At 43.3% G+C, this 27,760-nt stretch overlaps 2 protein-coding genes across 2 annotated transcripts in view; one reads left to right on the forward strand and one right to left on the reverse strand.

Annotated features, from left to right (window-relative positions):
* Positions 1–663: 663 nt before the first annotated feature.
* Positions 664–12,611, reverse strand: SLC25A20 (solute carrier family 25 member 20). The gene is made up of 9 exons (XM_050904764.1): positions 12,401–12,611; positions 11,527–11,619; positions 9,444–9,571; positions 7,116–7,206; positions 6,020–6,137; positions 4,740–4,812; positions 3,983–4,092; positions 2,382–2,506; positions 664–1,857 (listed from the first exon to the last, which is right to left on the reverse strand). The coding sequence occupies exons 1-9, from the start codon at positions 12,503–12,505 to the stop codon at positions 1,795–1,797; spliced, it is 906 nt and encodes a 301-aa protein (XP_050760721.1). The 5' UTR covers positions 12,506–12,611; the 3' UTR covers positions 664–1,794.
* A 363-nt stretch (positions 12,612–12,974) lies between these two features.
* The window catches only part of ARIH2 (ariadne RBR E3 ubiquitin protein ligase 2), a 32,466-nt gene continuing 17,680 nt past the window's right edge, over positions 12,975–27,760 (forward strand). The window contains exons 1-2 of the mRNA XM_050905011.1: positions 12,975–13,024; positions 17,095–17,441. Coding sequence (XP_050760968.1) covers positions 17,193–17,441 — 249 coding nt within the window. The 5' untranslated portion in view covers positions 12,975–13,024; positions 17,095–17,192. The remainder of the gene's footprint in view (positions 13,025–17,094; positions 17,442–27,760) is intronic.

Below are 27,760 nucleotides of genomic sequence, written 5' to 3' on the forward strand. Positions count from 1 at the left end.
AGCAGCAAGAACGTGGAGGCAGCTCCAAGCAACTGCAATTTTCCCACGCCAGGGGCTACCCCACTGGTTTCACACCCCCACCCTGTAAAACACAAGAGGTGGACTCCGGGGAAGGCAGGTTCCCTTCTGGTCCTTCCAAAGAATTGGGAAGGAAAGTGGGATTCAAGGTTTCTGCAGCAGCACCGGGTGGAAAGTTTTCAGGGCTGACCCTGCCTGTGGAAAGCCAAGGTGAAGACTCTGTCCTTATGGTACACGCCAACAGACCACGCCGGACCAAGGACAAACTCTCAGCCTCCTTTCCCGTGGGCCATCAGGGCAGATGCTTTCCCTAAGTTCCCCTATATCTGTGTCCAGGCCTCTCCCCGGAAAACATAAAATACTTTCCACAAGCAAGATACGTTATTTAGTGTCTGGCTTTATAGTTAGAAAGTTGTGTCCGCAACACAGCACCTGACAAGACCTGTATGACAAACATGTGAAGTGCAGAACATTCATTTCCACGGCTGATGTCAGAAATCTAAAAGCTAAAAGGCAAGGGGTTAACAGTTAAAGACAGCACAGCACAACTTATTTCCCAATCACATCTCAGAATTAAGAATTGGAAAACTTTTGCAAAACTAACCATGCACGACCATGCAAAAAGTAAATGAACCGAAGCACACATTCTAGCCAAGCAGCAGCTAGCTTTATTGAGTTCCAATAACACTGCATCAAAACCAAAAGAAATTAAAGTTGCTTTTTGCTTCTTAGCATTAGTCATTTCTCAAATGAAAATGTGATTCTGTTTAATAACGTTAAGAGAAAACCAAGGAACAGGAGCAAGAATAAAGTCAGACAAGACTGCAGAGCCAGTGTCCCCTTCACGTATCCCCCTCGTGTCAGAGAAATTGAGTTCTTGGAAGTGCTGTTAAATTTTCTCAGGTCAATGTCAGGGATTGAATCCCAGGACACAGCATTTGATGAATCAAATATATTGTGGGTTGCTGTGGGGTCCGTGCTGTACTTTTGAAATCGCGTTTGGGATATCTTCAGTGGGACAGAAAGGGATTTCAGAGAAAAGTTCAGGTTAATCAAACACATTTCCCCACTGGCTGCCTCAGTAAAGCTTAGTACAAACGTTAAGCATAATTCATTTTCCCTCCTAGTTCCACAGAAAAGATCAGCGTGCAAGATCCGATACGGTACCTGTAATAGCCCTCAACCCACTGAAACGCAGCTCTGGCCTCCCCTGCTTAGTTCTGTGTTTGCTGCACTACAGGCACGTAAGATTAAAACCACTGTCAACATAGAAATAGCCACAACTAAAAAACTACAAGAGATGAGAATGCTATCTGACATTGCTTGGAGATACTAGTATGTGCAGCTGCTAACTTATGCCCTGAGAATTAAGTACACACTGCCAAACAATTATTTTAAGGAAGTTTTTCAGCATTAATAGCTACGTGTTTCTTCAGTAAATAAAGAATTACATTTTAAGAAGTGTCCCCTTCTTCCATGAGGAAGTACTTAAGGTAGTGTGTGTAATAGTGACAGCTGTCTGTTAGCAGCATTACTGCTGTGGTACATTGGCTCAGAAGACAGGTTTATCACCTCTAACTCCTCATCAACTCTGTTTCAGAGCTACAGCTTACATTTCTGAACGGCACATAGCACCACCTAAAGAATGTGAGGAAGGCAAAAAGGTGTTAGGCAAGCAATCATTCCTGAAACTTCAAATGATCATTCATTTATTCCTTTGAGGCAGACTTGCACTCTCTTCCGTCTCCTCTCTAATTTCCATAGACTTTCTAGTCTTCATAGACCTGGTACAATCCAGTTAAGAAACTTCATAGCAACTTCAAAACCAAGAAAACATGCCTGGAAAAGAGAGAACATACAGAACAAATAAGGATTCTAAAAACCTATTCCAAACAAGGTTTTTGAAATGCAGCGCTATAAACACCTGACGTGGCTGATGCGGAAGGAGGAAGAGAACAAAAAAGGTCTTGGACCAGAGGCAAGAATTCTACTATATCCCTCCACACAAAGGCAGAACTTCTACTCTGTTAGGCTTATTATTTATTGAAGGGGAAGTCAGTCCAAACTTATCCACCCATTTCTGTCTTCTACTAGTGGATGTACAATCAGTAGAGAAAGACTATCAGAGAAAGTCAACAAAGGGCTTTCATGCAAAGCTTCGATGGAAGGTTTACTTGGTGTTCCTCCTAGATTAAGGTACATTTTTAGAACCTGGACACCAACAGCCAAAAGTACCTGCAGTGACAAGAATCTCCCTGAAATGGTACAACAGTAAGCAGCCAGTCGTCTACTCTACAGACTGCAAACATTCACTATGAGTGGCCAGGTCCCCAAAACCCATCTGGAATCACAGATTTACTTACCGCGTTAGCGGGAAATGCCCTGATCATTACAGCTGTGAAGCCCTTATACAGAGATGCAACTCCTTCCTCTCTGATAAGTTCTCTCAGCACATCTCTAAAGCCATTTGGGTATTTTCCTGGAGGAGCTGAAAGGGACACAAAACACATTAGCTAAGATGTGTGGCAGTCACAAGTGCTGAAGGATGTGGCATATGTAACAGCCCATGATTTTCAACAGGTTCATACTGCTATACCATCTAGGTGACACCAGAATCCAAGTATTGCTTAGGCTACGTTGTGACAACATCTGCTTGGGAAAATTATCTATTTCAGTTAAAAGCAAGCAAGCAAACAAACAAACAAAGACACCTTACTAAAGACTCAGTAAACAGAAGGTAGGTGCTCACCATCACCACAAAGAATTTACATCATCAAGTCATTGGGGGGCAGGGAAGAAAGGAGAATAACTTTTGTCAGGGTTGGAAGTCTGAGCTGTTACTTGCACTGCTGATCACAGCTCTCCCAAGAGCTGCGATTAGGAGATAGGAAGGTCAGATATAAAAATTGATGAAGCTGGTTTACAAGAAACAGAAAATGATCCTATCACATGCCCCAGCCAAGAACAGCAACAGACTTCAAGTGAAAAGCACAGGCTGTTTTAATGCTGATGTTACACAGATTTGCTGAGGTGTTTTTAAAAAGTTACTCTATTCAAAGAACAAGTTCTTCCTTTCCCTGACACTTCTCTGGAAAGTACTGCCTCTGCCAGCCCTCTGAACAAGTACTCCACAAACCAACCCAGTTAAACAGAACCACCATTAACCCACATCATCTATACAGCAGCATTGGGGATTGGCTCTGTGGCACAAGGATGCAAAGCTGTAATGTATTTCACACTCAGCCCTTGGTACGGTATCAAACAACCACAGTAGCCATTATTCAGAGAAAAAGAAAAGAAGTTTCCTGCACTAAATTATCATGATCTGTGACTCAAGAAAAATGGTTACTGTCCAGTGGAGAACTGAGCCCACAGACAGAGACTACAGGGAGCCTTAACAAAAATATTCATTACTAGGACTCCCAGAGAAACCAATGAAAAACCTGTCAAACTTTGCTGAAGCGCAAGGCCTGGGGCCATCCTCACTATAATTAGGCCACAGATACTTAAGAGCAGAGCTGCTACTCTAAAAGCAATGCTCTCAGCAAGGCACGCCCAGTTACTATAAATTTCAGATAGCACAGGCTACAATTTATACAACTATGTTTGAAGTGAAATAACAAAACCTCTCAAAGAATTACATGTGCAATAAAACAGCCATGACAAGCAGTTCTATTATTATGACTTCTATGCTTAGGTTTCAAAACAGGTATCTCAAATCGGGATCATTATATTAGCAGGGAGGCAGAAACAGAGAAGTGCAGCCTGATTTGCCAAAAATTTGCAAGGAAACCAACTAAAAAGCTAGGAACACACTTGGGTTTTTCATGTACTTGCCTCAAGCAGCGCTCAAGACATGCTACCTCCAAGATGCCATGCTCAGATGGCATCTTCCATCGCTGCCAAGCCCATTCCCAGGAGCACTGCACTAAGTGTGGCCGTGACAAGCTGGCCTGCAACTCACCAGTCTGGAAACGGGATTTCAGCACGTCTGGTGGAATGGCAACTGCCCAGTTGAAGATTCCAGCCAGGCCCCCAGCAAAGAGGATCCTAGGCACACTGAGGTCACTCACACTGTGGCAGGATTGGGGTGGGGTGGGAGGAAAAAGAAAAATGGAAGAAAAAAAAAAGAAAGAAAGAAAGAAAGAAAGAAAGAAAGAAAGGGAAAAAAAAGTAAAAACTCATCTGTTTTGACTAAGGTGACAACCAAAGAGGCAGCCTGGCTGACAGCCAGAAGGCAGCACAATGCTGCAGACACAGAGTGCAGTATCTGAGGCAAGATTTCCAAGAATCAGAGCCCTGTGGGCAAAATGTACTAACTCAACCCTAAAGGTTCAAATCTTTTCATTCAGCAGCACACACACAGATGCTCTGGGGAAAAAAAACCCCAAAACCCAACAAAAAAAACCAAAAAAACCCCACGACCCAACAACAAAAACCCCTAGCTCTTTGTACACACACAGGGGTGAAAGTGAAGAGACCTACTTTAAGTATTCCTTACTTGGCTAATAAGATCCAAGGCTAGAATCTGAGAGAAACTCAGAATACTATTTTAATTGTCAGTTAACCCCAGACCAAAACAGTTCAACTCACAAGACAAGCGACTTCGGGGTTTTTTAAATTTGTTTAGATGATACTGCTCTAAATCTCTTCGTAACTGGGGAGATTAATCAGCAGTGCCTGGGAAGTCCAGAAAATGATGACTGTGAGATTTCACTAACCTCTTTCCCTCAGGGGTCAGAATGTTCTTCAGCCATTCGTACGTCATGAAATACATTCCACTGGCTGGGACGTCTAGTGGGTAAACAAGAAAGACTGAGTAGTGGGAAACGAAATGAAGCCTAGAGGCACAGCAGCCCCATGCCAGCTCAGCAACACCACTAAATACATCCAGATTCCTTTTCTGAACCTCCTCTACAAACAAAATAAAATCTTCTGTTGCTCTAGACAAAGGAGCCTGAACTTTCCTAGGGAGAGCAGGTGCTAAAGGCAAGAATTGGGAAAATATCTGTTCTCCAGTGCTTCTGTCAGCAACCTTTCAAATCAGACTGTAACCTGCCTGCTGGCTGTTAAGCTAATGATGAGACAGCCCTAAGCTTTCTTAATTACTGCATAGCAGATCAGAGCAGTTCAGGAACTTAAAGAGTTTTGCACACTATTTGTTCTAATGATTCTATTTTGGGGTGGGTTTTTTTGTAGTTGATGGGTTTCGTTTTGGGCTTTTTTAAGGTACTCCCACAGCCCATTCTTAGCTCATGCCTAAACTGGAGAACCAGCCTCTGGCTAGGGACACTGCCAGAGTTACATTGCTAGCTGCTACACTTCTATGAGAAGCAGAGGATAAAACAAATTCCTAAACTGAGATATCAAAATACAGAAATTTCAGCTTATCCTTGGAAAACATTGCCCCAGTACAGGGAACAACCTAACGCTTTTCAAAGGAGAAAGTCCCGAAACACGTAAAGGATTCAGTGTCTGGCACAATTACTTTGTTGTTGTTGTTGTGAGAGGGGTCATGACATCCCAGTCCAAAATAACCCACACTTCAGCGGGTAGAAAGCATAACTGCTACAATCATATCTTTTAAAGCAGTCAGCATTATACAGCAACAGTCACAGACAGACAAAATCGTTCTTCCAAGGAAGAAAAAAAAAAAAAAAAAGAAAAGAAAAAAGCCCACTTCGGTATTTTTCTTTTCTCTTTGTTCTCTCTGCTCCCCTCCTGAAGTCTCTCATTCCTCTTGGCTTCTCAGATCTTAATTACTTCCTATATCCCTCTGATCCTTGTCATCTAATCTCTTCCTCACTCACTGAGAATCTCATGTTTATTTCTCAGTCCCTTTGAGGCATTAGAGTAGCTCTGCAGACTGCAAAAAAAGAAAAAAGGGTGACACAGCATCTCCAATTGGCTAAAGGGACAGCGAGATCCATGATACTATATCAGGCTTCTTATCTTAAAGTACCTCACGCAGAAGAAGCATCAGAACATCTCCATCAGTTACCTCTCATGAGGGTTAGCACTGTTCCCTTGTACACGCCACGAATCCCAGCCTCGCGGTACAGCTGTTTTGCACAGTCCAAAGGGCCACTGTATTTAGTTTCACCTGTAGCTGCCTGGATCTGAAGGATTAAAGTGATAGTTTCTGACTAGTGAAGGTTTCTGGCTGGTGAACAATCATTCCACTAATAATTAGAAAGCCACGTGCATGTTTCCAGAGAGGAAGGAGCACATACTCGCTCCACAGGCACTCCTGCATATGAAACCTCTGCGTCACTTCCTCAAACAGCGCTCTCCCGTTCAAGCTGAGGATAAGTTTACTGTTCCATGTAGTGGCTAGATTCTCCCTTATTTTTCCCCAGTGCAAGTTTGAAACAACTAAAGTCAGTTAGGTAATTCTACACTTGCACTGACAAAAAGTAGCCTTCAAACAGTTTAATGAAATTCAAACAATTTGTATGTGTATAAAAGCTTCCATGATAATGTCACGTCTGTCAGAACTAACAAGTGACCACCCATCACCATACTAATGCAGTTCAACATAGACTGAAATAAGCAAAGCTTCCCATCTCTGCTAAAGACAGTATTTTCATTTGTTCAGGCTTACATTTTCCAACAATACTTTAAAAACCCTGGAGGAGGGGTAGAGCTAACAGTCACCCAAACGTTAGAAAACTATTTCATGTATTTTGAAATGCATTCCTTAGTTATGTATTGGGAACCTGTCAAGGTAACAGAAAATCTTTACACTAGAGTATTATGATACAGTAGTTTTGCATTTTTTATAAAAAGTTTCGATCTGAAAAACTGGACTTTTCCATACTTTGAAGTGGACTGAAGCATCCACCAATGCCTCATATAATGCCACATAGTATAAGGCTTGTGCTCTGTAAAATGAGTAGAGCAATGAATGCTGTATGTACTTATACTGTCATGGTGAGTTTGTATAATGCTTCTTCATGACACAGTTGCATTAAATGACAGTTGTCTCAGTCCTGTCAAAAAACAGAACAGAGTAAATACACTAACCAAAAAAGTTCTGGTATGGAAACACAAGACCCCTAAAATTAAATTCCCGTCACCACCATCCAATGCCTTACCTGTAAAAGGCACTTGATTCTCTCTCCTGGAGCCATGATTACTGTTGTGAACACTCCCGACAACATGCCAGCAGCAAACAACTGAGGATATCTGCCCCGAGGAAACAGAAGAGACCCTAACACAACACAGTATATGGAAATGAAGGGCAGAAAGACCCCTGTATCACCAGATTATGCTGTTCCACACAAGGCTGGCAGTGGAACTAGAAATGCATCCGCTGCTTTTGATCAGCGCAGAAGTGTCTCATCAGTACATAATGAGAGCTAAACATTTAAGATCTCTAGGATTCAAAGCCCTGGTTCCCACAGCAACCATAACTCAGCTCTTCACATCCATTGTATTTGCTAATATTCCTTGTACTTGCGTTTTTTGCTACAGTGCTCCCCATTGATTTTTATACTCAACAGTCTCTTCCTCCTTCAGCCTCCCACACTCTTCTCAGTGGCCCCAGCTTCCACACATATTCCTGTTTGTGCAGCTAGGAGCCTCCTTTCTGTAATCTCCGAGTCCCTCACTCCTTCAGCCTCTGCCATCGTCAAGTCTGTCCTACCAACCTGCCATCATCCCACACATTCTGCACCTGCTTTCATGTGGCAAAGTCTCCATGACAGAAATCCCTTTAACAGATTTTCTCCATCACAAATTTATTTTTACATCCAACATCCTGCTACATTCTCTAGTAAGACGACCTAGTATCTCAATTTAACTAAATTCCACACCTCCCACTTCTCTCCACTTGCCCAAGAGATGGCATCCTATTCAGGTTTTCCAATTCTTACACCTTTCTTTACTCTTAAATTCCCATTAAATCTTCCAGACCATTCAGACCTCCCTCACCGCTCCACATGCGCCTCCTGCTCAAACTAAGCTTTGAGTTTTCTAACTCACTTTGGGATTATTCATCCCCAGAAAAGACAGAACAGGCTCCTCAAGTTTCTCTCCATCTCCTTCCTTCCAAAACGTCCCCTAAAAATCAACATGGGGAACCACTGCCATCCTGCCTGCCTCTAGGCCCATAACCATGGTGCTAAGAGTCTGACCTTTCTTTTTGGGCCTCACGTCCCAGGCACACTGTGTCTTACCGTGTAAAGTCTGCACCTAAGGTACAGCACAGTTGGGCACAACGACAGTTCCACCATCTATTTGTTGACTTTTGTTCTTTCTCTCCCGCTGCTCTGCTTGGGAGGAGTTCTGCATAAAGACTCAAAAAACTACACTGCCCTGCTCCAGCTTGCTCCTTAAAACTTCCCTTTGGTATGATGTGTATAAAACACAAGGCACTGAGGTGATAAGGCTGCTGGAAATAAGCCCACAGCTCATTTGTTTCTTTGTATTCTCCACTCCTTATTGTTCCCCTGGTCTTACCCTTCAGCCTTGTCTGCGTGAGGACACTACTGTGGTAACCGGAGGGTAAGCTAGCAGTGCCCCAGCATCTCGGCACTGCCTCCCTCTGAGCAACCCGGGCAGAGGGAGCTCGCTCCGTGTCACGGCAGTGGCCGGTGCTGCACAGCCAGGTGCACTCACACCACCCGGGAGGCCCCTGTGCAGGCAACGCTCCGACAGAAACCGCACCTCCCCACCCCACCACGCTTGGCTCAACACAATGGACTCCTGCTTTCTGACAGAGCTCCTACGTATTGCACAAATAATAGAATAAAATGTTGCTAAGCTACAGTTCCCTTCCCGTAGAGCTATAACTCACAACTCAGCAAAGAAGTTAAGGGAGTACTTTATGGGTGGGGGGCTTTCTTTATGTATAAGTTAGCTTGTAGAAAGCCACACAAAGTTTTCTTAGCTTCCCATCTCTTTTCCAGAAGGTTAGACATGCCTGAGAGGTGGGCTGCTCATAAACACCTCTTTTCAGAAATTAATAATAGAACACATCTATGGCTATTATTCTATCCTAATGTAAGGACACAGCAAGAGTCACAACAGGGACAAAAGAATCAGGACTGTGAATGTTGTCAAGACTGATTGACCATGAATTTATTTCTCCCATAGTTTCTGTTAATAGCGAGACTGTTGGCAGGCAATCATCATATAACTCGCACTGTACTCATCTAAACCGGAATTGTTCCTTAACGGCTCTTTCTTGCGTAGAAGGGGAATTGCATAGCACGTGCCCACATGCTGTCTGTTTTTAGCCTGTGCTATCAGTCCCACGCTTCCAGAAGCATTAAAACACATGAGTGTTTTATTTTTTAGAACTATATTTATAACCGAGGAGAAGAGACAAATTTACACCACAACCCAATGTGCGACAATATAGCAGGCTGCAAGAGCCTTAGGGTGCCTTTCCCAACTGTCTGATTAACTCAGAAACTCACGTCAAAACGTCATCAGGTTTTCTCTGTTGGAGTCTTTTTCCCAAGCCAAATCCAAAGAAGCACACAGCAAACATGGGTGTCACTCCGACAATAGGAGCTGCCATTCCTTTATATAAGCCTCGGACTCCCTGCAAGAAACGTTATCACAAGAATTACTTGGTTTTGCATAGGTTTTGCACACATTTCAACTTATTGAGAAGCAAAAGGCTACAATACAGGATAGTATCAGTCAGACAGTCAAATTCGTCAAAGGAATAACGGGGTCTATGGTTCATTTGCAATTACACTTGTTTGGCTGAGGCTCAGGGCCTGTTGCAGGGGAAAGCTATCCTTCCTGGAAAACACTTATACCCTTCTGTTCCAATACGGTTGATCCTGTACTTACATCTCAAGTATGAGGAAGTTAAGTTAAAAGCCACCTGAATAATAGTCCTAATAGATCATGTCAAAAGTCTTCTCTCTCAGATACATACAAAAATGCACATGTGCTTTATTAATAAGTCATCAAATGCAGTAGTGTAAAATCCTGACACTGAGCCTGAGAATGCTGAATTGAATTCACTCTTTAGATAAAGGAGAGCCAGGGAGACTCACCTGAACTACTTCACTCCCCACATGAACTCAATTTGGAATGAGTTCAAGAGTGAATTATTTTTTCTTTCCTTCCCGAAGTCAAAACTTTTTCACCATACAACTTTATGTTCTTGATGTTTCCCTTCATCAGATTACATACACAGAAAAATTCTAATGCAGATCCCAGCAGTAGCATTTATTTCATTTATCTTGCCTTTGAACTGAACAACTTCTAATAAAAAGGAGAGTTATCTTTCTAGATAAAGGCTAGATGCACAAATTAAATATTCGCTGGTCCGTCCGCCCCTTCCTTCCCCCCCCAAACAAATCAGTGTATCCCAGCATGCGTCTGTACGCTTACAAGCACAACTGACTGTAATGAAATTGTATCTGGCTGACAAAGATCAGACACTCCTGCTCAGCCTTCCTGTGAGCAGTGGGAAACAAAAGGCCTTGGCAGAGAGGTTTAATAGTTTTCCTTATAGAAACTGATGAGTACTGAGTAGGAGTAGAGAGGCAGCATTACTTTTGAACTTCACATCACAAGGCTATTATTATGGTTCAGCTCTGACGTCCGTGCTTCAGCAGGGGTGTTAAAAACCGCAAGGGATTCAGAGCTAGCAAAGCATTTCAGCGCTTTGTGGGAGAGACTAGGGAAGCAAGATTTACTTTGGTTATATAACAACCTGTTAACACCATAATGAAAGTAGACTTCAGATATGAAGCAGATCTTTCATTTAACAGAGGGTTACCTAACAAGATCCAGTGGTTAGAAATTAGACTTCAGACTAGTAAGCAAACAGTTGGGCTTTATAGCCATTGTTTCCAAATGGTAAATAGCTGCTGGGAAAACTTACAAAGCAGAAAACTGGATTCTATGTCACCTAGAGTCCTTAAACCAAGGCTGCATGCCTTTCTAAAAACAAAATAGACTATAGTTCAATCACATGATATGGCTGATTCAGGAGTCAAAACCACTGTCCACCTTCTGAAGAAGATTGAATAAAACTACTATAATTGACCCTCTGTTCTCAAAAAAAAAAAAAATCTATTAATTAATGCTCCTCTGCCTTCTTATAGATGGCATAACACATTATAGACGAAAGTAAAAGTACTGCTTGTATCAACAAAAGTCATTGCCTATTTTAGGATTTCCAGAGACAACTCCAAATACCAAAGACAGCAAGATTCCACCGACTACAACAACAAAGCCAGCAAACAACTGCCAACATTCACTCCAGTCTATAACTTCAGATATTAATATCATGCTATTTTGAACCAAAAGCATTTCCTAACAAAACAAAGAGACATGCACCTGGAGCATGTGGATGCTAAGTATTCCCCAAGTTTTGTAATCTGTTTAAAAATTTTAATTAGAATCAATTCAACTGATAACCCAAGAATTGTGTAGTCTCCAGGGGGCAACATTCCCACACGATTCCATCCCTGTGACGTACAGGAACAACTGACATTTTTGGCAGGCATCGCAGCTGACGTGCCAACACAGTACCTCTCCAACAAGAGTCTTTCTGAAGCAGTCAAAGGTCCCAGAATAAAGCGGAGGCTGACCAGGCTGCGGCTTAGGTTGGGTTTGCAGTCTGACCTAGTAAGATGGGATAGGAAAACATTATTTTAGTAAACATTACTATCTAAACTTTGATTCAGAGAACACCTCTGTATGACTATTATGGAGTAAGTTTTGTGACTGGACTTTATGATATTGGTAGAGAGATTAACATCGTTTTAGCCCTTCGCAGAAGAAGAGATTGAATTTTAACGTATTTAATAGTTAATGTATTCAACTAATTAATTGCTGGGATGACGTCAGGATAATAACCCCACCTCGACACCCGAGAACTAACGCCGTGTCACCGCTCAGCTTCCTTACACACTCAGTGTGTGGGCATACTATCCTTCTGGACCCCCACCCCAGTCACTCCCGGCCTCCTCTGGCCCAGGGGTGCTGGGGGGCCCCCGCCGCAGCACGGGCCCCGGGAGAGCCGCTCAGTCTCTCGGTTTCTGCCAGCGCCACGAACACCCACGCTCTTTTTCTGATTTTTACCACAAACCGGCCGCCGACGGGGCCCGGCGGCCGCCACGCCGGCAGGGGGCGCCCCGCCGCGCGGACGGCCTGCCCCGCGAGGCACGCCGGGACGTTAAGCCCCGCCTCCCCCGCCATGCACGCCGGGAAGCGTTGTCTTCCCCCTGGCTCCCCCGCAGCGCCCGCCGGGACGTGTAGTCTCGCCGCACAGCCCGCCTCCCCGCCGGGAAGCCTTGCCGTTCCCCGCGCAGTGCCTGCCGGGAAGCGTAGTCCCACCCCCGGCGGCCCCAGACCGCACGGCACCGGCCGGCTCCCCATCCCCGCCGCCCCGCGGCGGCCTCACCTTGATGGTGTCCAGTGGGTGCCCCACGAACACCAGGCAGACGCCCCCGAAGCCGCCAGCGAAGAAGTTCTTCACGGGGCTGATGGGCTGCGGCTGCTTCGCCATGGCGGCGGTGGCGGGTGAAGAACGGGGCTGGGGCGCTGCGTCCCCGCCGAGCCAGTGACGCGCCCTCCGCCCCGCGACCTTTACCCCAGTGCCGGGCCGCGCGGCACGCCGGGATACTGGGGGAGGTGAGCGCGGAGCAGGCCGGGATAGTGGCGGCCCCTGCCCGCGGCGGTGCGGGGGCGGCGGCGGGCCCTTTCCCCGCCGCGGTGCCGGGCGCTCTCATCGAACGCTGGCACCGGCCGAGGCCGGGCCGCCAGCGTCTCCTGAGGGTGCTGAGCCGGCACCTTGGGGCGGTCCCGCGCGCCGGCCCGACCCCCCCCCCCGCACCCTCCCCCAGTGGTTCGGTTGTTTCCCTCCCCCCCCCGGCCCAGCGCAGTGGTCCGGCTCCGCCCGGCGGAAGTGACGCCACGCGGAGGCCGGTGCTTCCGGCGTGCAGGCAGTGGGGGCCCGGCAGGAGGAGCCCGGGGCGCCGCTCCCTGCCTCCCCCGCCCGCCGCCCGGCCGCGCTCCGCGGCGCCCGGTAAGTGCGGGGGGCTGGGCCACCCTGCGCGGGGGGAAGCGGCGTGGGGGGTCGCGGTGGGGCGGCCTGTGCCGCGCCGTCCCGTCCCGCGGTGGCAGGGAGCCGGGGGTGCCCGGTGAGCGCCGCCGCCTGCCGGGCCCGTGTCCCTCAGCGGGAGGCGGCGGGGGCCCGGGCGGCGCGGCAGGTCCCGGGACGGGGCGAGCCCGGCGTGAGGGACGCGGTGCCGCTTCTCTGTAACTTCTGCTCAGTTTAGCGCCTGGCAGCGCTCCGTCCCGGAGCCGGTGCCGAGGTCGGGCTGCCCGGGGGAGAAGCCGCAGCCCGTGAGCTCTCAGGCCGGCACTCGGCACGGGCTGTGAGTGGGCTGTGCGGGGGCTCCCTCCTCGCCCCGCCAGCGTTCGGGCTCTTCCTCCACAGCTCCTTTCTCTTCCCCACCCACCCCCAGTTTTCCTGGGCTTTCCTCCTACAAGTATGCAGTGCTCTGGCTGTGTGGGACAAGTACAGGATTTAGTCGTGCACAGATTGCAAAAGGAGTGGACCTGAGGTAATTTAAATGAACTGGGTACTTTTCTGCCCAAGCCCAGAGATACGGTGGAAGGAAGGCTTGTGTAGGTATGTGTAAAATAACTTGTTAAAAGTGATGATAGATTAGAAAGGACAGGAATGAAATGGATTAGAGGAGCTGGGAAGGACAAGGCAGTCGTGATAGTATGAACAAAGACTGGGAAGTGGGAGGAGAGCATGCAGATTCACGGGGGATGTGTGATATGGCTGCAAGGAGGTCTCTGCAGAGTCATCTGTGGTGAAAAGGATGGGGGATGTTGTTCTAGTTTCTCACTCTTGGGATGAAAAAATCCTATCGAAAGACTCAGTGAAGAAGGAAATGGCAAGGTATGCATGCTGCGTGTGTGAAGAAGCCATTGAGGACGATCCACAGATGACAGGTTTGAGTGACGTAGACAAAGATGCAATTAACATTGATAGCCAGTGTGGAGTTGGGGTTGTAGATGGTTTCAGAGAAAAGAGAGAGTGTCAGCCCATTTAAAGTTTGCGTGAATAAGTAGTTCAGGAGGCAGACTTGAGTTAGGCTTTCTCTATTTCAGAATTATCAATAAAGACATGAGAGAAGAAAAAGCTGTCTCAAATGGCTGTGAAATATCAACAGAAAAAGTAGGAGTATCCTACAAAGTACTTACTAGAGAAATCCCACAGATGTAGATACAGAGGGCAAGAAATCAGAAAAGAATGATGTAGTAGGACAAGGTATAAGGTGCGATAACGTAATTTACTGTGTCTGACAGTGGTGAGGTTAGAGAGGCTGATGGTGGCATATTTGAAGGCATTTTGTTTCAAGAGACCTTGTTAAGAACAATTGTGTTGCAAAGCAGGAGTCAGCAAGAGGGCATCTCTCCTGGAGCCGATAGGCAGCAGAGCGTGGGAGTGGGTGTGTTTACGAGCTCCTGCCAAGGAGGCTGGATGAAGAGAGGGGATTAAATTGTATCAGTGTCAGTGAAGATGAGGGAGTATCTTGGATGAGGGTGGTAAAGAAGGACCTCATCCTCCCTTGGGTAGGAAAGTGATCTAAATATGGTTTAAAACTTTATAATCTGATTTTTGGGATTATGGTGGTAATGTAATCTAAATTTTTTGGCTCTCTTTTTTGAGCTTAACATCTTTACTGTCTTAAAAACTAGTGCTATCAAGTATTAGCTGTGTCTTGTCTCGGATTGTATTGAGAGAGCTTGTGATTTGGTCATGAATGAGGGCATTAGGCTGAGCGTTAGGTGAGGTGAGTTCTGTTCCTCGTTTTCCTAGTACCTTGCTTTGCTTTGTCCACAGACCTTGTGCCTTAGCCTTCCTCTATCTTCAGGCATGTCCGTGTGACTTACGCTGGAAGTGAGCTCTTTCCTAGAATGTTGTGACAGGAGCCACAAAAGTCATCTAGTCTGCAGACTGTTTTCTGCTTGATGTATCCCATTTGCCCATGCAAACAGTTCCTCTGTTTGTTCAAATAAGTGTGTTAGTGGCACAGAGAAGTGGCACTGCACTCTTCTGAGCCTCCTCCCCAGCGACTGGTATGTAACTGCTGAGGTACCGGGTAGGCCCATTATTCTACTTAGATATCTAAAAATATCTCATTGCTTGGACAGGACTCACTATGTGTTGAGATAGCAAATGGACCCAGTGTTTTGGCGGTTTTTTCCTGTCTCTAGAGCGTGGGATGATCTGAGTGAGTTTGAGAAGTTTCCTGACTGGTGAAACTTGCTCGGGCTTTGTTGATGCTCTGAGGTTGGCTGAACAAAGCTGTTGCACACTGGGCTATTGATATCTCTGTAGGAACGCTCACAGTGGGTTTAGATTCTCAAATGAGTTATTCCTTTAACATAAGGTTTAACAGGTAAAGATCCATTACTACTTTTATGCAAGAGGTCCATACAGATTAAGCCCAGAACTGAATCATTAACTCTAAGCAAGTTAGAGGGAGGGAGGGACGATAGAGGTTTACCTTGTATCTGTCAAATCAGATTTCACATCTGTCTCCTTCCGATACAGAGAGACGGTGCCTCTGCTCCACTGAAGTTCTATGGGAAGCAGTGCTATAAAATATTTGTGTGCCACTTATGTTGTGGATAGCTAAGGAATTAAGAGGCAAATGAAAGGAATGGAGACCAGAATTCAGGGGATAATATAATTAGCTGCTGGCCTTCATCCTCTCTCACTGAAGGTTTGTATCTGCTGAAATCACTGCAGCCCCTCAAATTAATTGTACATCACATCTCTTCCTGGTTATTCTGTGCTGCCTGGTCAGGTTACTGGGAACAGAAAACAAACTAGTTGAGGAAAAATAATGAAAAATTATGATTGAGATTTCCTGTGCTCTAAAGTCAGGATTCTCAAAGCTTGATTATGGTTTCCCCAGCAGCTACAAATTGTGATACTGTGGGAATACATTTGAGTAACAGAGCTAACAACATAGTAATGCAAACGTGTAAGAAACCCAGTACATGCTGCTTGTGGAAAATATAGCTTTGATTTTATGTATGTATTTTTATATGTAAAATTTGGTTGCAGCATTGTTTTAACTCTTTTCTATTTAATATATTCTCTCTTGAAACTGAATTATTTGGTTAAATGGAAATTTGTGACTAAATATGAGATGACCATAATTCAAGGTTGATACGTGCTCTACTGCTGAACCTCTTAGAACTCGAATTCATGCAGTTCAGTTACACAAGCAGAAGGTTTGTAGTTCAGATAAGTAAAGTCAAATATGTGAATTTTCCAACACCAGTGAGAATCTAAAAAAAAAAGTTGGCTGTTGTGATTCTTCTTGAATAGCAGCTGTCAACATTTGAGTGTAAATTTCTACATTCAGAAGATAATAAGTGTATATTGAGAAGGTAATAAAATGAGAGAATTAATTTTACTTCACCCCTCAGATGTAAGGCCCAAGCCACATCACATCCAGTAGAACCTACTTAAAGAGATTAACTAATTTCACCATTTCTTTTGAGATGGTATTGAAGACTGTTAAATTGGGTGTATGTGAGAGATCTGTTTGCTTATTTTCTGAAGTCCCACTTAACAGCTGTGGTTCTGAAGCAATATGGACTTGTACAGGGTATCACAGGTTGCCTTTCTAGCTACTGTGGTCATAGTTAAGGGGTTTGTGTTTTTTCCTGTTGATGAAATGGATATGATGCTTTTCTGCAGCACTTCAGGCTGTTGGTAAAAACTTAATGTCATAAATTTAGTTGTATCTCTGAAAAGATCTGTAGTGAAGGTTATGCAGCCACTTTGCAAATGTCAAAAGTCTCGGGGCCCACACTGGGGGCTAGGATGCAATGTAATAAGCCAGTCTCCGAGGTTTTAGACCTCGCCTGTAAGAGCAGCCTTGGCTTTGCAGGTGCAAGAGTCGCAGTAGATCTAAACCAGGGACCTGCACAGCAGAATCTTCTTTAGCTGGGCCATTGGGTTGGTCCGTTCCTGGCTGTTTGATCACCTGTATGATGTTGACGTAGCCTCTCTTACAATTTCTTAGGCAACAGAAAAAATTGTTTTTCCCCCCCTAGGAGACAGAGCTCAGATGAAATCAAAAGAACGATAAAGTTTGGAGGAGAAAAAGAAGCTGCAATTGCTTTCCTGGTCTGCAGTTTGACAGGGCATTAAGATGTCCGTGGACATGAACAGCCAGGGCTCTGACAGCAATGAAGAGGATTATGACCCTAATTGCGAGGAGGAGGAAGAGGATGAGGATCCTGGGGATATTGAGGATTATTATGATGGGGTAGCTAACGACGTGGAGCAGCAGGGAGCAGATGCCTTTGATCCAGAGGAATATCAGTTCACCTGCCTGACTTACAAGGAGTCGGAGAGCACTCTGAATGAACACATGGCCAGCTTGGCTGCCACGTTAAAGGTGAGGAAAGGTTTCTGCATTAACACAGGTGTAAAATAAGTCTGTGATTGAAAAGGCAAATGCTGAGCATACAGTTTGAAATAAAACCTGTGGCGATATTACTGTTATGGGGGGTTGGAGGAACATTATTGAAGGTCCCTGGTTCAAAACTGACTGAAAGGTTTACAATTGTTGCATACTGGTTCTAGGGCCTGAAAAATCTTCCTTACTGAATGTTGATTCTTACAATTATTTTTTTTACAGAGATGAGCTTCATGACCAAAATTCCTGAGTTATAACTCTTTGCATTAACACAATGCAAAGAGGATATATAGAAAAGAAACAAACCAAATCATAAATGGTGCAGATTGGTACACCTGTGTTTGAGAAGATAACTGACAGATAGGAAGACATGCTAAAACTTTGTAATTCTAACAAAACCACCTTTCTTTGTTGGTTCTGAGAGAATAATCATAGACTTTCAAAGACAGATCAGCTGCCATGCCAGGTATTAACCCTACTGTTGCAGTGACAGCAATTAAAGTACAATGAACTTGCTAGCTCTTGTAGTGACGAATTCATCACACAAGTCATTCTCTGAGTCAGCTCCATGGTATTATGCTCAATAAGACTTCGTGAAGTTTTCTTTCTCTTTGTGCGACTGATTACTGTAGTGCAGACTAGTAATAAGAGGAGGTTCCCTCTCTGCCTTGTCAGTGTGCTTCGGTTCCAGTGCAGGCTGGAGGAAAGCAGAGTTTTCTAAACTCTAGATGTTGACACTGGGTTGAAATTACTGATGCATCTACTTTGTAACAGGTCTCTTAGTGCTTGTTCTTCTCTGGAACAACCCCTGAAAGCAGGACAGGTGACCACAGCATATAAAAACCCATGTTGGATAGGTTTTGATTCCTATTCATTTGGCCTGAAGCAAACCTAATTTAAAAAAATGAGAGGGATCTCTTGATCCTTATTTGCACATCAGTATTGTATATAAACAGTATAACCATAAAGCCTGAGGACTATGAAGCCTATAAACAATAGGCTCTAAAGTGCACCCATACTTTTTGCTGCATCTCTGGCTGATTTTGCTGTCTGTTGTGCTGGTTCCCAGTATTCACCACCTCAGAAAATGAAGTTTTACTCTTTCTTGACTGTCAAACTCGTGTCTGTGATTTCTTCAAAATGTACAGTTTGAGCTCTGAATGCCTGCTGTTCCCTACAGATTGTCAGAAAAGGGAGGCAAAAGAAAAGAACAAATGAGCATAGCTGGTCAGCACTTTTGATCCAGCTGCCAGTTGCTCTTGGTTCTTAGTGATTAAGTAAAGATTTAGAACAGCTTTTCTGCTCCTTACTGTTTGCCTTCAAATGGAGCATCCTTCAAAAAGGTGACCCCTGCCATATTGTTCTCTTGACTTAAATTAACAAAAGCAATACTTTATTTAGTCTTTAAAATCAGGCTTCCAAAGTTAAAATAAATTTTCCAAGAGTTCTGAAGGTCTCATTGAGCAAATATTATAGTTGACCAGATAATACCAACCTGCTAGCTCGAATCTTGCCCCAAATATGACCCAAGGAGAGAACATTTTAGATTCCTTTTGTATGAAGAATATGCCTGCATGTTTGCTTAAAAATGAAGTGCTACACATTTTGGTTTGTGCATGAGAAGATAAAAATAAATTTAGGTAGAAACCTGAAAAACTGTGATCTTGTAAGCCACACACCAAGTCTTTAGCTCTTGAAGTGCCACATTAACTCTCTGTTCACTAGCAACAATGGTGCAAGAATTGTGCTTTTCTTGGAAATCTGTTGTGTATCTGCAGCATGTGCGTTTTGTTTCCTGGCATCCTTTCTTGCAATACTTCAGCAACCCTGTTTCTTCCTTCCCCTCTCTTCCCCCAAGGAAACTTGTCATTTTGTTAGTTTTCTGAGACAAACTGGAGTGGTAAGAATTTACATTGAATTAGCAAGCATAGGGAAGAAGGAAGTTGAGTAGAATGTGTTGAACTATGTTATCATTATTTTCCATTGCCTTAATGGATATGAGTAAACAGGGGCAGACTTCTGTAGAACTGTATTAACTTCTTTCCTCTAATTTGCTTGAGCTCTAAAAACTTTTTTCTTTTGAAGTCTACCTTTCATAATGTCTTGGGTCTTTTGGATAGTGGTGGTTGTTCTTTTGGAGCACGCTAGTCCATTTTGTTGATTTCATCTGCTTTACCTTGTGATAGCTAGTGGTTATGTAGTGCTTTTCAGCATTAGCTCATATGTAAGGCAGAGTGGCTGCCCCTGACAGGGAAAGATGAAGGTAAATTAAAGACTGTCTTCAGGAGGTAAAATGTTGAAGGCAATGCATGACATGGTATCTGAGCAATTTGCTATCACAGGAAATGAATAGACTAATACAATTCCCTAAAGCAAAGACAAAATGAATGCAATAAATGGGCTCAAAGCCATGTTTGAATGTTCTGCCACTGTATATTGTCATTAGGTGATTCACTTTCTGAAGATTAAATGGGAGGGGTGGTGTACTGAGCATCTGTTTTCTCTGTGACGTATTGTGTACACACTTTTAAGACCAGAAGCAGGTATTCAGAGCTTTATGTCTTCATACTTGCAATCTGTACTGTTATTAGCTAATAACAATCTAAATAAATAGTATTTCATTTGCTCTGCTCATTAACCCTCAACATTTGTTTTTTAAACTGTTTTGTTCAGGTATTTCAGGCTGATTGTTGAATTCCTATTTCCTTAAAAGCATTGCGGTAAAGGGTGATCTTCCTTGGAAACCCTGTTGGCTACCTTTTTTCATTCCCCGTGAGTTATAGCTGACCTTGTTCTCACTCATACTGAAGCTAAACAGACAACCGAACAAACCTTGCATTGGCTGGCTAACTTCAGGTCAGGTGTGAGCACCCTGCATATGTTTAAAAGTTTGAATGCAACATCGAAAGAGACAGTCTCTTCAATAAAACACTTGGTTTTTATCTACCCCAATTAGAGACAAAAATCAGTTAAAATCTTAAGTCTGATAAAAGCATGAAACCCAGCATGTAGGTAGGTGTATGCCCTTGTGTCTCTTACTGTCATAGGAAACTTTTAGCTTGAATTCTTCTGACTTGCTTTTTATCAGGTGGGGAACTCTGAATAGAAAAATTAGTACAAACAAGGTAGTGGTAGATACAACCAGCTGTGCTGTGTGGCAGGCCTGCAACTACAGTAGTGGTTATCCCAGAACCATACAGACGCTCGAGGGACTTCGTAAGTGGTACTCTGAAAGTTTCTCCTCATTTTGGTTTTAGTAAGAACTGTGAGTAGATCCTTGCTTTCCAAGAAAAAGAAGAGGAAATGTTTGCTCCTTGGTTAGTGCTGTTAGTCTGGAGGTCTGTTTATGGAGGGTTCAGTTAATACCCTGACTAAAATAAGGACAGGCTATCTCTGTTGAAACATGCCAGAAGAAAATCTCAAACTAATATCCAAAACTGTGGTTCTCTGACCGAAAGGCCTGTGAATTGAAGCAGATCACCTTTAATTCCTCAAAGGTCACTTTAATTCCCCAAAAGTGTCCTCAACACTTGTTAAGGACAATACTCTTGAAAGCAGAATGGCATGTATTGCCTGCAGACCAGCAAAGGAATTTACAACAGTTCTTTTTAAAAACTAGATATAACTATAAAATCTAGTATCTTTGAAAAATAATTAATTGAAATTGTATAGTAATAAGTTTGTTTTCAAGATAACTCTGTCAATCGTCATTGAGTGATTGTGGGTCCTAGAGTGGCAGTATCAGTACATGCATATAAACAGTACGATACTCAACAGTTGTACAAACAAAGTTGACCCTGTCACTGGCAAGCAGTTAAGTGTGTGATGATGTCATATTGTTTTTGTTTGTGAATGACACTTCCTGGCTCTGCTGAGGGTCTCCATACAAGTCTGTAATATCTGTGATGTTCCAAATAACTGGCAGTAGTTTCTCTGTTTCAGTGTTGAGATGGATCTTTCTAGTTTTTACCAATTTTTTTTAAACTGGTGATAAAAACGACCAGATAAAACAATTGCAATTACAATTTATGAAAAAATGTTACCTTGACTTTAGGTCTTTTTAGAAGCTGATTGTCAGTCATGGGGAAGCTAAGATATTTCTGAACATACAAGGTAACAAGGAAAGATAGTCATGTTGTTTTACAGGCAATTGATACTGATGTAGTCTTTCAACTAAAACCAAAGGAATTGTAAAACTGAAGAACTTATAATTTTCAGTTCGCTAACATGAGTAATCTGCTAATATTTACCGGACGGCAAAAACCTTACTTCCCTTGCTCCTTGAAATAACAGCTTGTGATGTGGTTTTTAGCCCTGTCCCTTGAAGAATAAAACTTGGTAGATGCAAAAAGTATTTGATGTCATGACATAGTTCTGGATCTATTAATCCATGTTATCACTACTGATTTTTCAGAGATAAACCAGTTTTTCATATATTCTTGCTCACCTACTGATGTCACGTCTTTTAGTGCAACCATATTAGTATTTGCTCATAAAAACACAGCCCTCTGAAACTGTTCCACACACGCAAAATGTGCTGACACAGAACAGTTAGTTTGTAGAGCTGCTTGGTGAATGCTGGCAGCGGTCCTTTTCAAATACCATCTTTAGCAGATCCAGAGTCATGTGCGTGGAGATTGGCAGCCTGTATGAGCAGCTCTACCCGAAGGAGTTGGCGCTCACAGAGTGCCTGTTCAATGCGATCGCAAAAAGTCTGTGAAGAGCCAGATGTCAAGACACTGGCGCGTGTGTGCCTCCCTATATCGCTGTGCAAACCACGAGCAAGTATGTGGTATGGGGTGCTTATCTGAACAAACCTGCAGTGTGGCATGGTTATCCTTTTTGATGCCATAATGACTTCATGAAACTTATATGCAACATAAAATGGCAGTCATAAAAGACTAGCTGTACCTAAGTACCTCAAGTAGAGGAGAGGTATTAAAGCCCCTTGAAATATTAAAATGCATGTACATAAGAACAGGGTTTGAAAAATTTATGTTCAAAGTTAATGTCCCTAAGAACCAACACTGGTAAATATTAGTATATATTAGTAAACAGTAAATATTTAAATATCATTTATTATAAATGGTAAACCCTGATAGGTTAAATTTGACTTCTCCACAGAACCCCTATGGCGCTGTTTGGCAATGATAACACACTGTTTCAAAGTACCTGTAAACCCTAGATTAGTCAGGACATGCAGGTTTGTATCTGTACTGTGTTCTGTGTTTTAATATCAAGCCAACATTATGTGGGGCATCCACAACTTCTGAAGTTGTGACCCTTAGGAGCACACACGTTTCAGATGTACCTTTGTCCTTTCCCTGCTTTTTGTTCCCAAACAGAAAGATCCTGGAAGTTCTGCTATACACAAGCTGTGTTGTTGTCTACCAGATTCACAATGCCTGTACTTTAGTAGTATGTTAAACATCAAGAGGACATGAATATGTCCGTAACTGTCTTCAGTCCGTGTTTTATTTTGGCTCCTAAAGGTCTTTTTTTTTTTTTTTTTTTTTTAAAAGCGTAGTAAGTTTTCATAGACTTCGGGTCAGCAAGGTAAGAGAGCTGGCTGGAGAGCCCAGACCTTGCAACCTTGTGACAACTTCATGAAGTCATTTGAGGAGAGAAACCAGTTTTGTTACTTATTGCCCAGGACTGCCAAAATTCTCAACTTGTTTGGAAAAATGAGCCACAAATGTGGAGGGTGATTATAGCCCACACATGTCTTTGTGATTCATGCCTTAAGTGTATCTTACAGCCAGTATGACTCTGCAATGAGAAAAAAAAATCTGTTCACAGCTGTTGATGAGTATGATCTTGGTGGGAGGTAGAGGCAAGACACAAGTCATTATAAATGCCGAAACAATCTTTCAGTAACTGTTTCATGTTGCAAGCTTACAGCTGGACAACATGATCACAGGAGGAGCATGAAGCAGATGAAGCACGTTGCCAAATTTGTGTGCCGTGCCTGTTCAGGATGGCGCAGCAGAAATGAGCTACGTTGTGTACTATGAAATACCGTTTTACAAAGCAGGTGTTCCTCCTCTTCATCTTTTTATACCAAAAGAAAAATGCCCTTAGAAGCTGGGATTGTCAAGTAAAGGACTATGTTATTTGGGACCGGGCAGGGATTACTCAATGCAAAGTTACTTAAGCCCTGCGCTCTGCATGTGCGTGCTGCTGTGGCTGTGTGCACGCACCAGTGCTTTCCACATTGCGTTGGCTGCCCTGTGTCCTGAGCCACCGGTCACGATTGTGTGGATTCAGGTTATTACCTGCCCTTCTCTTCCTCCCTATGCATCTTCCACATCCTCCTTTCTGTCAGCCAGAAGGAATTGTCCACTTCTCCTGTGTTTTGCTGGGAAAGCACCTAGGCAGGGGCTGAGCTGAGGGCAGCAGTGGTGTGTGTTGCTGGGGGTTTTGGCAGCATGCGGGGAACACAGTGCAACGTGCACTGGGCACTGATGCTCTCAGACACTGCGTTACATTGGAAAGAATAGCTGCAGTGAGTACAGCTGGGGAGTCTCATGTCAATCTTATATCCGTGTGCCGTCTTACAGCTTTCTTGCTGCATTTCTTTCGCTCTAAATCTTTCAAAGAAGGAATCTCATAGCTATTTTGTCATAATGCCTTCTGGCATACCATCTTGCTTAAGTCTTTTTTTTTTCTTTTCTTTTTTTAATTTATTTCTGAATCTCCTCGGGAAGAATAGCCTAACAGCTTGAGAAATACGTATGTTGAGATTTCCTAGCTGAGTCCTACTGATCCTGTTTGTTGGCAGCTGCAGCCGAAATTGTTGCTGTCCTGTGTAGGAGAGCGGATGGATTAAAGCAATGTGTAAGTGTGGAGAAGGAGTTAGAATTTAACCCGAGATCCCCTTTCTTCAGTATGTGGCCAACTAGGTTGTGCACTGATGGCTTATGAACCATGTGTATAACACCGGCAGTATTTGTCATTCCCAAACTGCACTCTGCCTCCTAAATATGCTTCTGATCTTGCGGACTGACACCAGGTCTCTACATGCGAGAGGGTGAGTGTCGGGGAACAGATTAAAACCCTGTGGTGAAGCAGAGCTCGTGTAGTGCTGTTGGTCAAGACCTTTCCATGGTATCAAGACTGCAGCTACAGACTCTAAATTGCATTTCTCTCCCTGGTGCAGCCTGCAGTCTGTAATAAGGAGAGGGGCTGACATGTCAGACAAATTGTAAGCAATACTGTGAGTGAAACCTAAAGATGGAGGGCTTTTTCTCACTTTTTTTTTAAGCTTGACTGAACGCAGAAAAAAAAGCAGGGTATCTGATTTTGTTGTAACTTTGTCTTTTTTTCCTGATAAGTGAAATTAATTTGAGTTCAGTTTTGAAAACAGCCTTCTAATGCTCAGAAACCTGTAACAGATATGGAGGACTTTGCTACAAGACTTTGAACACTTGGGGTGTTTATGGCAGGTGGTGGTAATCACAGCAACCTCATGAGTTTTCTACCAGGTTTGCATATTGGAAGTCTGCTTAAAAGAGAGGTAGATCGAAGCAAAGGAGAAACAAAAAAAGCTTTTTGGTTGCCCTTTTATTTCTTCGTAATTCCTAATATTTCTGCAGTTCTCTGAGAAATCCTCCAGTAAAAACAGGGCAGTCGGATGGTTTTTCCAATGGGGTATGGAGGGAGTCAGATCTACTTTCCACAAGAGAAAAGAGTGTAAAATAGTATTTTTTCCATTTGTGGGTCACTTTCTTTACCTCAGTAAGTAAAGCGTGTCTGAAGGTATTTTTTTTCTTCAGCAAAATTATTCAATACAAATCATGGTTTCTCTCAAATTATGGCGGTAAGGTGTTACTCTACCGCCAACTCAATTCGGTCTCTATTTTGCCCATAGTTGCTCACCAACAGCAACAATTTCTGAGGCTCTTGCTCTGTGTGTTTTTACTGTTGTAAAGAATTTAAGAGTGTGTTTTTAGAAGTTTTGATGCAACATACAAACTAATATCTTCCCAAGTTCATCCTTTCCTTGTAGAACTAACAAAAACTATTCATGGATTAAAAGAAATGCTTCTCAAGATTAATCCTATTTGCTTAAAGCTATTTGTATAAAAACCTTTGATTAGGGGAAAGACAAGAAATGGAAGCTGCATTTCTTTATGCCACGTTTATGTTCATCTCGGCCAGACATTTCAGTGCAACCCTGATCTAACAGGAATTGTCAGCTTGGTGCAAAGCCACGGGATGTCAGCTCCAACCAGATGATAATATCTCCAACTCATTCTGAATTGAATCTCTTTGAGAATCACGTGATTCTTGTTTTAAATTCCTGATACCATTTCTCTGCAAAAGTGAGGGTTGAAACACACCTCAAAAAAATAGGCCATTCCTTGGAGAAAAGTGAAATGAACTCATGAGATATGCATGCGACATAAATATGCATGAGCAATTTCTGTAGAATATAAGCTCTACAAAAGACGGTGTTTTTTTAGCTTTTAGGAAACATTTCTGTCTGAATTACCAACTGTCAAAGTGGCATGGTTGAAAAGATTTTCTGCTGTAGAGAGATGAAACTTCAGCTCTTCAAACAACTTAGCTTATCTAGGGAAGCAAGTTGAGACATAGTTGTCCTAGAGCTCTCTAAACCCAGCAAGGTACCTGCAGAGCTTCTTCACAAATTCTTTTGATATTGTCTTGTCCTAAAGAGTGCGAGACTGACTCTCACACTTCAGAAGCGTGAGAATTTTGCTTATCTTGGAGAGTAAAGAACCCAGGAGATAAATGGAGATAGAAATAATAGGAAAAAAAATACTGTGCTCTCTTCCAGAAAATGAGTAGGTGTGTGTTTAATGCAATGGCATTATTTCTTTGTTCTACTTTCAGAATCTAATTTTGTCCAGCACTATGTAAATTTTTCAGACTTTTTTTACAACTCCCATAGAGTCTTTCCCTTATGCAGAGCAGCTTCCTCTTGGCACCCTTCCTGTGTGCATACACGCAGCGCCCCTTTTTCAGTGCAGTGATAAACATTAGCATTTAGTGCCCATTTCTGGCAATCTGTAGCCTTCTATCACTGGTAAGTCAGAGTTAAGCTGATGGAGGTTTGGAAGAGGCTTCTGAGGTGACCAAACCTTCCTGTTTTAAGGTGAAGCTGGAAATTGCAGATTGGATGAGATGCTCTCTCTTCGGTTTTGCCACCCCATCATGAAGAAAGAAGCCTGGTCTTCAGTCGGAAATTTTCCAGGTTCAGATTTGGACTGAGCTGATCTTTGATCTTAAAGTTTTAAGCTGATGGTGAGAAAATGGGGAGATGAGAATGAGGGAAAGAAGGAAATTTTTTAGCATGACTACTGCTTTCAGCTTTCATCTTCTAAACTTTAATAAATTTAATCACAGCTAGAAGAGTTCTGGAGAAGTCAAGCTATGTAGAAGCATTGGCACAATTCATCAGTTGCAAACAAAAACTAAAATTAGAAGTGCAACATGTAGAATATGCATTCCCTTCTGCACTGTGGTCTGTGGAAGTATTTTACTGAAATGACCTGCTGCCAGCAAGACACCAAGTGGGCTATCTCACTACCTTTTTTTGGGTCTTAGTATTCTGAAACAAGAATAGGAAAGTTTAAACAAAGCTGACAATTTATCAAAGGCATCTTTTTTTATTTGTTTTGTGTCTGAGACAGAGCATTATTGTTCCTGGATAACCTGAGATTCTTCTGGCACCTGGTGACTGATAGGGGACCGAATTGTAGCTCTTTCTGAAATGTTTTATAAGTTTAAGATCTTTCATTGCGTGAAACTTCTGACTGTCCAGGAAATGCTATGTTGGACAGTGTGCCTGAACAGCAACCAAGGCTTATTTCCTAAGCTGCGAGGCTGCAGTGGGTGCGTGTGGAGGGGGCATCGATGTCTTCTAACCGAATAGTTCGGCCAGCAGTATCAGCTTCTGTACGTTGCTTCCCCAGTACTGTAAGGTAATGAATTATGTACATGTGGACTGAACTTCTGATTGCAGTGGTGGTTTTCTGTGCTCAGCATGTTTTGGCTCCTGCTTACAAAGAAATGCTTCAATTATTCTGGGGTGGTATTGTGGAAGAACTGGCTGACTTGGTACAATCATTCACTCATTGTGAGTGTACAGTCATTGAAGAGGCTGGGGAGTGCTGCTAATCAATAGAAGCAGGCTTTTTTTAAACACTTGTTTTTCTTCTCATGCTTGTTTTCTTGAATCTCTCCAGTAATGTTGGCCCCGATGGTATTCAACGTTTGCCTTCTGAATTACCAGCCTTGCTGTTCGTAAGCAGGACGTAGATTGTAATGTGGTG

The sequence above is a fragment of the Gymnogyps californianus genome, chromosome 13 (assembly GCF_018139145.2).
Source record: "Gymnogyps californianus isolate 813 chromosome 13, ASM1813914v2, whole genome shotgun sequence".
Taxonomy (NCBI): Eukaryota; Metazoa; Chordata; class Aves; order Accipitriformes; family Cathartidae; genus Gymnogyps; species Gymnogyps californianus.

Coding starts and splice junctions, on each gene's coding strand:
- SLC25A20 (XM_050904764.1), bottom strand. CDS start 12,505: ATGGCGAAGCAGCCGCAGCCCATCAGCCCCGTGAAGAACTTCTTCGCT. Junction 4,093..4,739: donor CTGACCCCTGAGGGAAAGAG/GTTAGTGAAATC, acceptor ATCCTGCCACAG/TGTGAGTGACCTCAGTGTGC. Junction 1,858..2,381: donor GGGCATTTCCCGCTAACGCG/GTAAGTAAATCT, acceptor TCTCTTTTCCAG/GCATGTTTTCTTGGTTTTGA.